Genomic DNA, 13176 nt, shown 5'->3' with positions numbered 1-13176 from the left:
TTCTTAAACTGCAGGCTGAGCTGGATGCTGAATATAACAGAGTGAGCCTCAACACTTCAGGTACTGTAACTTCAAGTTGTGTGAAGTGTCCGAACATAACAGGACACAGATTTGGCTTTCTCTTTTCCAATGTCGGTTAAACACTTTACGTTTTTGTGGTTTTCTAGGTTTCACCATATCAGAGACCTGCAGGATTTCACAGACATTCATCACATTCTAAACGTCTGATCTTCATGTGAGGGCAAATCACAAACACTAACTGCCTCCATCACCGTTTTTTTATTATTATAGTTTTTTTTTACATGATGTCAACATGAAAGGAGCCCTTCATGCTTTCCCAGTGTACATGTGTGAGAATAAATGTTCTTTAGGACATAACATGTAAGAATTAAGTGCCATAATAGATCTGGAATAAGAGTGGTAGAACTATGACGTCAGAGCTGCGGGTTGCTTTGAGATTTGCATATGTTTTTTTTAATGGAGTTTTTCAATTTATGAATAAAATAATGCCTGTGGTAAACATAACTTGACGATGCTTCTATTTATTTTCTACAGTGTAAACTGCACACACTCACAGCCTAAAACTTTCTTATTTAAATTAAAGTTAAATTAAAAATTAAATTTATGCATTTAGCAGACGCTTTTATCCAAAGCGACTTACAGTGCATTCAGGCTATCAATTTTTACCTATCATGTGTTCCCGGGGAATCAAACCCCCAAACTTGGGCTTGCTTGCTTATTTTTATTATTTTTTGCTTATTTAGCTATTTATTAAAAACATCGTTTTTCAAAAATGAACATAACTGCTTCAATATTTGTGTCTGATGTTGTCTACACTGGATGTGACACGATCCCCATCAGTGAACTGATGCTCGTTCTGTTTATGATCAAATTTACTGACACTACGTTCAGATGATTTGACACTGTAGTGTGATGTCATCAAGTCTAGACACACTTTTAGCTCAGCGGGGCACGGCACAACTCTCACGTTCGGTGTAGACACGGTTAGACAGTGTCTGCTCTATTACAAATCATTTATATTTAAATCAATCAATAAATAACCTAAACCTGGGGCATTACAAGACGGAAAATATAGCCTAGAAAATATATTTCCACTTGCTCTGTCCTCCGTCCATGACACTGTCTCACTGCGGAGCTGCAGTTTAATCTGAACAGCTCTGAACGCTGAGTGGATGGTTGGATGCATGATGGGCTAGTATAAAAAAACAATAAGGTCATTCCAGCTTTAAGGTAATTCTGCCTTTATATATAATCTTGTCTCAGTTTTAAATTTGACTGTTAAATTATAAAGAACGACATTTTAACTGCTTTTGAACTTCTACTTTGTCATCTGAATATTGATTTTAAGTAGGGGGAAAATCAATTAAAATTGTAAATCAGATTTTTTTATGAAAAAATTAGTTTTTTGTTTGTTTGTTTTTTAGGCCATATCGCCCAGCTCTAGAACGATCCCATGGTGAATTACTCTTCTGGGTTCTGATGTTAAAGTTCCCCCCACTCTGTTGGCATTACATATTAATGTGTACTTTAGTCTCTGATGATAAAGTTTTCCTCTCTGTGCTTATTCCAGGAGGAATTGAGTGAGACATCACTGACACAAGCCCCTCTCCTGCTGATTGTGTTATCATGGACAATGTCCTGCAAGCACTGCAGCTGTGATGAGATGATCTTCCAGTGTTTCACATTCAGAAATACACAGATCGTGCGGTTTAAAAAAGGCTGAATATTTTTTTGAGTTTTTGATTCTTTTTTTAGTTAGTATTTGTAATTTATAAAGTACCGAAATAATTGCTAAATGAAAAACATTATGTATGATAAACAGTTTTAAGTACACTGCACTTAAACATTAAGCAAAAAAAAAAAGCTTTTTAGCTTGACTTGACTAAATTAATTCATGTAATTATTATAATGTATAAGTAAATAAAAAAATTAGAGTTGCTTAATTATTCTTTTTTTTTTTTTTTTTTAGATAATTGGTGTCCACAAAAAAATTGAGTATTTAGAACTTATGGGTTTTTAGAGCGCAGAAGTGATTTCACTAAACTAAAGCACACTGGTCCCCTGTTAGATGGTCAAGTGTGATGCTGGTTGACCTTACATTTAGCATCCTCACTATCTGTGTATGCAACGCCAATGTTGATCATAACACTAAAATACCCGTTCAACAAACACTGTAAAATTTTAGGGTAAAAAAATAAAACCATATTAATACTACTAGTGAACAATCAAAAGTAATTTAAGTAATTTTTAGTAATATACTAATATACATTATAATCAAAATTGTGTATAAAGACAGATAATATGTGTAACTCATATGTCATTATTACATTCAGAAATAATGTAAAAAAAATGGCTTAATAGAATTAAACTTAGTAGGCTTCTCATGCCAAAATCAGCCAAATAGACGTCACAATTCACCATCTAACTGGGGACCAAACTCATTCTAACAGAATCTCTTGTGTGTCTATTTTCACACTGCTTAAACTCTACAAGCGTTCTCAACCGGTCACATATTGACAGAAAACACTGTTTCTCCACATGCAGGCGCTCCATGGCTTTGAATGAGAAACCTTTAGCATCAATATGCAGAATCTATGGCCAAATGTTATTTCCTGATGAAATAATATATTGGGGTACACATACTCATGGACATTTAGTCCAAGAAAGATTATAAAAGTATTAAAAACTATTTGTGTTGTATTCAAAGTCTTCTGAAGTCATACAATAAGTTTATGTGAAAAGTTTCAACATTGAGGTATTAATTGCTGAAAATAATTCCACTCCATAAACACAGTCATCATAAAATACAGCTGAATTTGAGTTTGAGATAAAAGACATCAAAACTGACGTAATAAATGTCCCTGTCCACAGCGTCTGTTGATGCAAAGGTATCTTAATGAAACCAGTGAAATACCCTGCACATGGAAAACTGCACTAAATGGACAAACTAAAAATTGACGCCAAGGGTTCACTGTAAACTGACATTAAGAACTTTTACTTACAAACTGTTGTTAAAATTAAATTTAAGATTTTAAGATGAAATGTAAGATTTTTTCAAGCATTTTTTACAACATCTGCTGAATAGTTAGTAAAATATGCTACTCATGTCAAACAAAATTGTTTTTGACAGAAAAAAAGTTGTGTTTCATTAAACTCGAAATAATGTAAAATTTGCATATTAAACGAATAAAAACTATAAACACCGTAGTCCACGATAAACCCTTTAAATTGAACAGTATTCGTCAGTAATAGAATTGTTGAGTTTTAAGCTCCAGAATCTTTATAGTGCGTTTGTTATTCGAGAAAGGGCAAATCAGCCAGACATGTATCGCACATCACCATCTAACTGGGGACCAAACTCATTTTATCTAACACATGCACTCTTTACTATTAAACGTACTGACCTGCAATTGTTACCTTAAAGAGCTCTTTATGCTGCTTTTACCCATACAATGTCAAAAGTTTTGTTGGTGAAAACTGAAGTGTAAATTTGGTTCAATGATGTTCAATAATTTTTTTCACTTGAACAAAATCAGTTCATTTCAATGTTCCATGTTTAGGTCACCATTTTGTTCACTACTGCATGGTCATTTCTACACAGACTAAACTGTACATGCTAAACATACACAGCAACAGGTCTGTGCATGTAGCGGTGATTTCACTAGACTAAAGCACACTGGTCCCCTGTTAGATGGTGAAGTGTGACGCCTGATCAGTTGACCTTACATTTAACAATATTTCACATTCTCACCATCTCTGAATGCTATGGCAAGGATGATAATATAATGTTATGATATATGTTGATTGTAACATTGATTTAGAAATTTAGCCAATTGAATATTTTCAAAGTCAACATGAAATTCTGAAGAAATGTCAAAGCAACCAAAGAGATGTCGCAGTTTACCATTTAACAGGGGACCTAAGTGTTCAGATCAACATTAGCACTATTCCATCTATCTGTTCTATCCATCCATCCATCCATCCATCCATCCATCCATCCATCCATCCATCCATCCATCCATCCATCTATCTATCTATCTATCTATCTATCTATCTATCTATCTATCTATCTATCTATCTATCTATCTATCTATCTATCTATCAAAAAAAATTCACAAATTGGCCTCCAAAATCAAACCGGTCCCCAGTTAGATGGTGAAGCATGACGTGATCTGTTTGGTTGCCTTTACATTTAACAAATTACATTTATTTATTTATTTATGAATATAATGGCAATGCTGATAATACCCTACAAAAAAATTGAGCCTCTGGAAAATGTCAGTGTTAAACAGCTAAAGTAGCATAGTTAAAAGCTGTTTTACTGAACTCAATTGAAATTTTTCAATGCAGCAAGTTAACATATAATATTGTTTCTTAAGTTAACATATAATATTGTTTAAGTTAACATATAATGTTGTTTCTTAAGTTAACATATAATATTGTTTCTTAAGTTAACATATAATATTGTTTCTTAAGTTAACATATAATATTGTTTAAGTTAACATATAATGTTGTTTCTTAAGTTAACATATAATATTGTTTCTTAACTTAACATATAATGTTAACAATGTGTCTGAGATGTAAGAAGAGGTGATTCAGTCTAACAGGCGTCACACGTCACCATCTAACTGGGGACCAAACTCATTTTATCTAACACATTCACTCTTTACTGTCAGAAGTATTGACATGCAATTGTTACCTTAAAGAGCTCTTTCTGCTCTTTTTAACCCATCAATTTGTTTTGTTGATGTAAATTAAACAAACTAATAATGCTTTACTTGAGAAATTAATGTAATTATTTTTCTTCTCGCCTTTTATTGTTTGATTAGCATTAATGCCAACACTTAACTCAAGCCACAAGACAAGATTTTTACAGATAAAAAAAAGGAATCTTAATGACCAACTTCTGGTCTAAAAATGTTTGACTGGAAAAATCATCTTGTAATAAATATAATTTCAGTTCTACTTTCTGAGTATGAATTATCATATGCAGTAAAAACAACAACACTCAAGCTCTGTAAAAGGTTTTGTTCAACTGACTGGATTCTCTCCTGCATGATTTTATGTGAGTCTCTTTAGACATTGGAACCGTACATGAATTATGAGCTTCTAGAAGTGGGATCACAATGTGTCGGTCATCACCGATGTGACGCTGAGAGTGACCGACTGAAAGTGAACTTCTTTTCACAAACTGAACATACAAATAAACACATAACAAATAACATAATAGTCGTATTACGTAGAAACAATAAGTGCTCTCTATATATTCAAAGTTCAAACAGAGAAAGATAACAGATCTATAGACAACTACAAAACCTGTTATAGCCTACATACTAATAACAGTCTAGATATGTTATGAAGCCTAACTTGTGAGCATCAGGGAGTCACTCTCAAAATGCGGGGGTATTAAAATTGCTTTTAAATACGCGTACATGTTTCGATTTAAGGATCGCGGGAACACTCAGCGGTGCTGAGCGTACATTATACATTACAAGACATTCATTTTGTCAAACACTCTACAACGAATCCTCTTTTGATGTTTCTTATCGGCCAATGAGGGTCATTTTTGTTTGTGTTGAACAGAAAAAAGTCAAATAATAAAAACAATTCCACACAGGCTAAACTGTACATACTAAACATACACAGCAACAGGTCTGTGCATGTAGCGGTGATTTCACTAGACTAAAGCACACTGGTCCCCTGTTAGATGGTGAAGTGTGACGCCTGATTGGCTGACCTTACATTTAACAATATTTCACATTCTCACCATCTCTGAATGCTATGGCAAGGATGATAATATAATGTTACAATATATGTTGATTGTAACATTGATTTAGAAATTTAGCCAAGTGAATATTTTCAAAGTCAACATGAAATTCTGAAGAAATGTCAAAGCAACCAAAGAGATGTCGCAGTTTACCATTTAACAGGGGACCTAAGTGTTCAGATCAACATTAGCACTATTCCATCTATCTGTTCTATCCATCCATCCATCCATCCATCCGTTCGTCCGTCCATCCATCCATCCATCCATCCATCCATCCATCCATCCATCCATCCATCCATCTATCTATCTATCTATCCATCCATCCATCCATCCATCCATCTGTCTGATCAAATTATCATCACTGATAGGACCTTCTCAGGAATGGGTTTTGATTGCATTCATACGTTCAGAAGTGTATTGGGGTTAAGCCAAGAAAATGTCAAATAAATGTAAAAAAAAAAAAAAAATTATATATATATATATATATATATATATATATATATATATATATATATATATATATATATATATATATATATATATATTTATATATATAGTTAATTATAAGAGGCATTACCTCTGCCCTTGAACTGTTGACAGCTGGCTGACTCTAATTATATTACTAATTTTTATTACTATTATTATTATTTGAAAAATAAAGAAACTAAGTACTAACAAACTAACTATAATGGCACTTCTCAATGTGTCAGTATTATAAGTACATATACGTATATTGTGTATGTATACAGTAAAAACTACATTTGTTCAGACACCTTGAACATTTCAAACGCTATCACAGTTTATTTGCTATAGTTTAGATAATGGTAATAAAAGATGACAAGAACTCAGAGTTAACCTGTCAGAACAAATTCATCTTGATAATATCAGATAGCACTTAAGCAAAAAATGGTCAGATCTATTGGCAGAATAATTTTTATCAAATTTACTGGTAGTCTACTTTATGAGGAATTGTTGGTTATAATATGTCAGTTTTTCAAAATTATATATTGATTGTTGCATTAAAAAAAATAAGCACACTGGTCCCCTGTTAGATGGTGAAGTGTGACGCCTGATTGGCTGACCAATATTTAACAATAATTCACATTCTCACTATCTGTGCATGCAATGGCAATGTTGATGATAACAATAAAATACCAGTTCTTGACATTCAACATACACTGTTAAAAAATTTTGGGGTAAAAAATATAAAAATAAACTTTTTTTAGCATTAGAGTGAAATAATAATGCTAATAATTCAGACACTATTTTGCCTCACTGTAATGTGGTCCTCCTGGATGTTTGAGAATAGGAATGTTTTAAGAGTTTAAAAGAGTTTAGGAGTTTAAAAGATTGGTTTGTGTTCAATCTCCTCTCAGAGCCTCAGAGCCTCTCTGGAACAGCAGGCATTCAGACAATAGAGGAGTGTGAACGACGTGTGTGAATTTGCCTTTACAGTTCCTGCCCCGGCCTACAGGGGCGCTGCTGAGAATGAGTTTAAACACACACACACGTCCAGGTCCCCACTTGGTCAAAATTAAAAAAACTTCACCAGGGGCTTTTTCAGATGATTTTAGCATGATTTAAGGCATGTCTAACAGGGGACCTGAAAAATGTCCCCTCTTAGCTCAGAGGTCCCCTGTTGGTGAGTGTGTAACGACACCATGGTCCCCTGTTGGATAGGTAGACAAGTACACACACACACACACACACACACACACACACACACACACACACACACACACACACACACACACACACACACACACACACACACACACACATATATATATATATATTTTTTAAAGGTCTATTTTTATATTTATTAGTCACATTTATTAATTAGTTTATATATGTCAATAACAACTGTTAATAATAGCTCTTGAATTGATTGACAAACTGAATTTGTTGCAAAAGTGGTGCTTTGGCTAGAGCAGTGGTGCTTTAAAGGGGTTGGATCTAGAGAATGCTGCTCAGAGATGACTTCAGTTCACTGACAGTCCAGCAGTTACTATTTCTAAACCCTGAAGCATAGCACACTGTCAGCATGCTAAACCCCTCTCTGAGAAGTTGCAGCCCTTCCACAAAAGAAACAAAATTCTTTCTTAAAACCTTCTTGTTCCCTAACAGCACAGTCAACCATTCTGGCCTGTTAATGTTTAAATATTTACTCTCAAAACATCCAACCGGAAATGCAACTTGTATAATGATACTTGCACCGCTATGTAACCATTCAAAGTGACCCTGAGATATGCTTAAACGTGACTAGTAAAGAGGCAGGGGACACATTTAATTTGCATTGTTTTAGCTGCCTCAGTAACTATTTAATTTCTCCTCGTAAACCTAAGTGTGATTGCTCCGTTCTGGAATCCTATATTACATACATACACTAGTTTTCAAAAGTTTAGGATCAACTAATTAAAGATTATTATGTTGTTGTGGTTTTTAAAAGTCTTTATGCTCACCAAGGCTGCAAAATCCATTAAAAACAATAATATTGTGCAATATTATTAAAATGTAATTAGTTTATTTTAAAAAATGTAAACTATTCCTTTAATGGCAAAGCTGAATTTTCAGCAGCCATTACTTGGTCTTCAGTGACACATGATCCTTCAGAAATCCCTCAAATATGCTGATTATTATCAACTTTTGGAAACTTGCAAACACAATTTTAGATTTTATTGAGAACTGCAATGCCCACTTGTATAGTTTCTCAGAGTAAAACTGAGGATATGAAATGGAACACTTCCAAACAAGAAATGTCATGTTTGTATGGGCTTCTTTGTGGCCATCTTCCAGAGCAAAATTCAAAACACAATGTCAGCATTATTTTATCTGACTTATATTTTATCTACCACACTGGGGCTCATCCCAATCACATACTAATTTTTTATTTTTTTTTTCAAAATGAGCTAAGCCTTCTTGAACCGATCTGTTTACATAAAATGCATGCCATTGTTTTATCTTTGAGCCTCAAAAATAATCCATGTGTAGTTATCAGGCACTTTCAGATTTATTTGATATTTATCTGGTAAAAGTGTTCAGATATGGTCCCTGCAGCATTGTTAGGAGGCACACAGTACAGGAGCAATCCAGATTACAGTTATATCAGAGAACGTTCAAGTGGAGGAGCAAACAGTCTGGATTGTTTGTTATGGTTCTCAACATATTGCATCTTGCTTCTAATCCTATTTGTATTATTTTATTTTTTTTTAGTTTGTAGGGTAGAGATACTGAAGAAACAGGTAGAAGATAAAACTGAATAACAATGGAAGCCTTTACTAATGCAACAAACCTGCAAAAACTGACTTACAGTTTTAATGGTCATATAGATTTGAGAGTTTGAAAGGTTAGGTTGTGACCATGGCATCTGCAGATATTTGTCTTAAATGAAGCTTCCGGGGTAACAAGCCTTTCTGGCTCTTGTGCTTTTAGGCTAATGCAACTTCAGATAGCTATTTTCATCTTGCTAACGATCCGTGGCACAGACAACAACGAAGGAAGTCGTGGGAGAGGGAGAGATTTTTTTTTTAAATTAGTATTGCAATAAAAACTTGGAGCAGAGAGAACTGGAGTTATGTAGGGCAGCTCGTGAAGGGAAAAGCAACCCGAAGCCATTTAATTTTTCACTGGTCATAGATATTTTTTAAAGGGGTCATATGATGCGATTTAATTTTTTCCTTTTTCTTTGGAGCGTTACAAGCTCTTGGGGAATAAAGAAGTTCTGTAAAGTTGCAAAGACTAAAGTCTCAGATCCAAAAAGATATTATTTATGAAAGTTACGAGTCAACCACTCCTACCTAAAATGGCTCATTCTAACACACCCCCACAAGTTTACGTAACGATGTGGGGAGATTTGCATAATGCCGCCAAATGTGAAAGCAAAGAAAGAAGGCGTAACTTGATGACTCGCTATTGCCGCTGCTGCCATGTTATGGAGATGCTGTGTGTCAGATGTGTACAGTGCATTTTATGGAGGACTGATTCCTGATCCTGGAAGTAGACTGCAATGCCGGCTGTTCATCACTCACAGTCTGAAAGTACGTTTACATATTTAAAGAAATTGGCAACAACGATTCAAACGTGAGTTTAGTTACAAAAATAATGTTCTTTTAACAATCGTATGACAATGACAGTGCATAAGATATTTTTCAACTTCATTCTCAGAATTCACAGAAATCTGAAACCCTTTCATCTTTCTGACACCCAGTGTATATTCTTTCGTTCAGTTGCCATTAGGGACCCTGACTGAAGTGACCAAACACTGAAAGTCAATACTTAATGGGCATTGACCTGAAGTGAATTTAGATGAAGATGTTCATGCTTTGTGTCTCTTGCTATACAGGGCTGAAAATCCGTGAAGTGATGATCAATGTTACCAGGCAGCAGGTGGAGGATTTCCATGGTCCAGAAGACTACTGGTGCCTGTGTGTGGCCTGGAGTCACCTAGGAACCTCAAAGAGCCGTAAGGCCACAGTGAGGATAGCCTGTGAGTGATGCATGAAACATGACCTACAATTGAAATAGCAGATGGCCAAAGCACCTTTTAGAATGCCTGCACTCTCTTGCTCTCTTGCTCTGCCTTTCCAAGTTTGCAAAAAAGAAGGGCAAGGGGCGTAGCGAGAGCAAGATGCTGACTGATGAAAGCATTTGGCATAAATACGCCAAATATTGGATCAAACTCTGACCACTGTGATAGCTGCTTCTTATCTTTTTTGAAACAGATCTCCGCAAGAACTTCGAGCAGGATCCTCAAGGGAACGAAGTGCCAATGAAGGGCATGATTGTGCTGCATTGCCGTCCCCCAGAGGGAGTGCCCATGGCAGAGGTAAGACCCATCCTCTCAGGTCTCTGACATCATTCCCACAGGGAGTCTCAGTGTTGTTTTAAACATCTATACTAATTCTGTGCTTAAAGGGATAGGTCGACCACAAATAAAAATTTATCAACATTTACAATAGCCTCATGTTATTACAAACCTGTATAACTTTTTCTTTCTTCTGTGGAACACACATACACACAGAGAAATACAAGAAAAAAAAATAAACAGCTGTTTTTGTCTATATACCGTATTTTTCGGACTATAAGTTGCATCTGAGTATAAGTCGCATCAGTCCAAAAATACGTCATGACGACGAAAAAAACATATATAAGTCACACTGGACTATAAGTTGCATTTATTTAGACCCAAGAACCAGGAGAAAACTTTACCGTCTACAGCCGCGAGAGGGTGCTATATGCTGTAATGTTTTCTCTTGGTTTATTTCTCTCGGTTCATGTCAAATTAAATTTGATAAATAAGTCGCACCTGACTATAAGTTGCAGGACCAGCCAAACTATGAAAAAAAGTGTGACTTATAGTCTGGAAAATACGTTAATCAAAGTCAGTGGGGTCCAAAACGTGGGACATTATGATTTTCATTGTATGGACACACACAAAAACATGTAATGAAAGTCAATGGGGTCCAAAAACATGGGACCATATTGACTTTAATATTTTGAATTTTCCAAAATATCTCAGAACACAAATGAAGATAAGAAAGAAAGGCATACAGATTTGGAATTATATGAGAGTGAGAGAATGATGGCTGGATTAAATTTTTGAGTGAACTATCCCTTTAAACAGGACTGCAACTGACTGTTCGCTGACTGTTGTCATCAAATTTGATATATTGATTTCAGTTTAATACACATTCTTGTGCAGTCAAGGGCCAAGTAAGGGACAAAAATGACAGGTCCACATATCATGGATTACGAGCAGGCAAAATATCTGTCTACATGTGTGTGATTATAGTAGAATTTGATTCTTGGCAGCCACCAATGCTTTATGAATGATTCAGTGATGAAATGGAAGAGCTCTGTCAGGATCTGTCACTTCAAGAGCACGGTGGACAGAAACACAGGAAATCTGGGAAGTACTGGAAGAAAAGAATCTCCTTTCAAGTACTTTGTCAATATAAATTAAGTCGATTTAAGAGGGGCTACTGAATAATGTAGTGTGCAGACCAGAAATTGGTGATCAGGTCCATTCCAGCACACCTCCGCCATGAAAAATTTAAATCCAAGCTGTGATGGGGCGAGCGCAAAGATTTATACACTAATTTACCAGCATGCTGGATGCTGACACTCTCTCACTTGCTCTCTGTCTGTCCTAATACAATATGTTTGTGGTTTTAAATGTTCATGAACACCCCCTCTGAGAAATGCTCTGAAACATTTCTGTGATCACAAAGCTGAGTCTATTCTAGTCTTTCTAGCTAATGAGTCTTTTCTAGTCTTTGTAGCTAATAAGTCTTTCTCGCCAAGTGCCAAATGCGGCTTTGACAAGTATATGAAACTCTGTCAGTCGCCAGATGGCTGGTAACATTTTATAAATTCTAAAAGTGCAATGATGTGAGAACAAATGTGAACGACACTCTGTATAATTGATGGGTCAGTGCTGCTTTATCACAAAAGTTTAAGCCTTTGCGATGTCAATATTCAAGAGAGGAATACACACGAAAGGACATGCATTACTCACGCACTGTGGAAAGTTTAAACTAGAGCCTGACCAATATGGTTTTTTTGTAGGCTGATACTGATATTAGTGAGTATAAAGAAAACTGATATCAATATATCGGCCAACATCGGCCAACATTCTTTATGTGTAGGCTATATTATAGTACAGTATAGTAAATAATTTGGACACACTTCCCAAGTGTGTTCAGACCTTTGAATGGTGCTGTAAGTAAAATACAGTATATAGCCTACATAAACAGAATATATATACATAAACACATTTTTTGCAATGATAATTCAAATGTGCTGATCAAACACTTATGATGTGACAAACATAGGCCAATGTAGTGGAGGCAGGATATTTAACAATTTAAAAATAAACTTTGTTATTCAAAATGAGTCTGACATCAGTGCACTTAACAGTAAACTTTGTGTTTATATATTTTATACTTTATGTATATATATATATATATATATATAATTATTTTTTTTTTCCTCTAGAATTTGCCTGAATTTACGCTTGAATTTAGCATGAAAACAGTGTCGCCGACTGGACGCTCGCTGTTGCTTCAGCCATCATATAATAGATTATCCAAATAAATTTGTTCAAAAAGCTGACAAAAGTCAATGCATTTATTTTTTGGAAACGTTTTAATGATGAAGTATATTTCACCACAGAGGAGAATCGGAGTTTGTGGGTCACTAGGGCTGTGTATCACCAGCAAAGTCACGATACGATATGTATCATGATACAGAGTCCATGATACGGGACTGCACTAAATTTTAACCTCCCCACCAGGCAAAGTATTCTGTTTGCATCTTATTTTTAAGCCCATAAATAATAATGTACATGTTCTAATAAATTTATATTGTAACGTACTCATTCTAATGTA

General features: G+C 35.1%; 1 protein-coding gene across 2 annotated transcripts in view; it reads left to right on the top strand.

Annotated features, from left to right (window-relative positions):
* Nucleotides 1–13176, top strand: part of LOC113091341 (netrin receptor UNC5D-like) — a 169201-nt gene that overhangs the window by 113357 nt on the left and 42668 nt on the right. For both annotated transcript variants that reach the window (XM_026256794.1, XM_026256793.1), the window contains exons 3-4: nucleotides 10131–10274; nucleotides 10510–10613. In XM_026256794.1, the coding sequence (XP_026112579.1) occupies nucleotides 10131–10274; nucleotides 10510–10613 (248 nt within the window). The remainder of the gene's footprint in view (nucleotides 1–10130; nucleotides 10275–10509; nucleotides 10614–13176) is intronic.

Source organism: Carassius auratus, unplaced genomic scaffold (assembly GCF_003368295.1).
Source record: "Carassius auratus strain Wakin unplaced genomic scaffold, ASM336829v1 scaf_tig00214183_4049273_7079891, whole genome shotgun sequence".
Lineage (NCBI taxonomy): Eukaryota > Metazoa > Chordata > Actinopteri > Cypriniformes > Cyprinidae > Carassius > Carassius auratus.
This window is presented reverse-complemented; position numbering and strand designations above follow the sequence as displayed.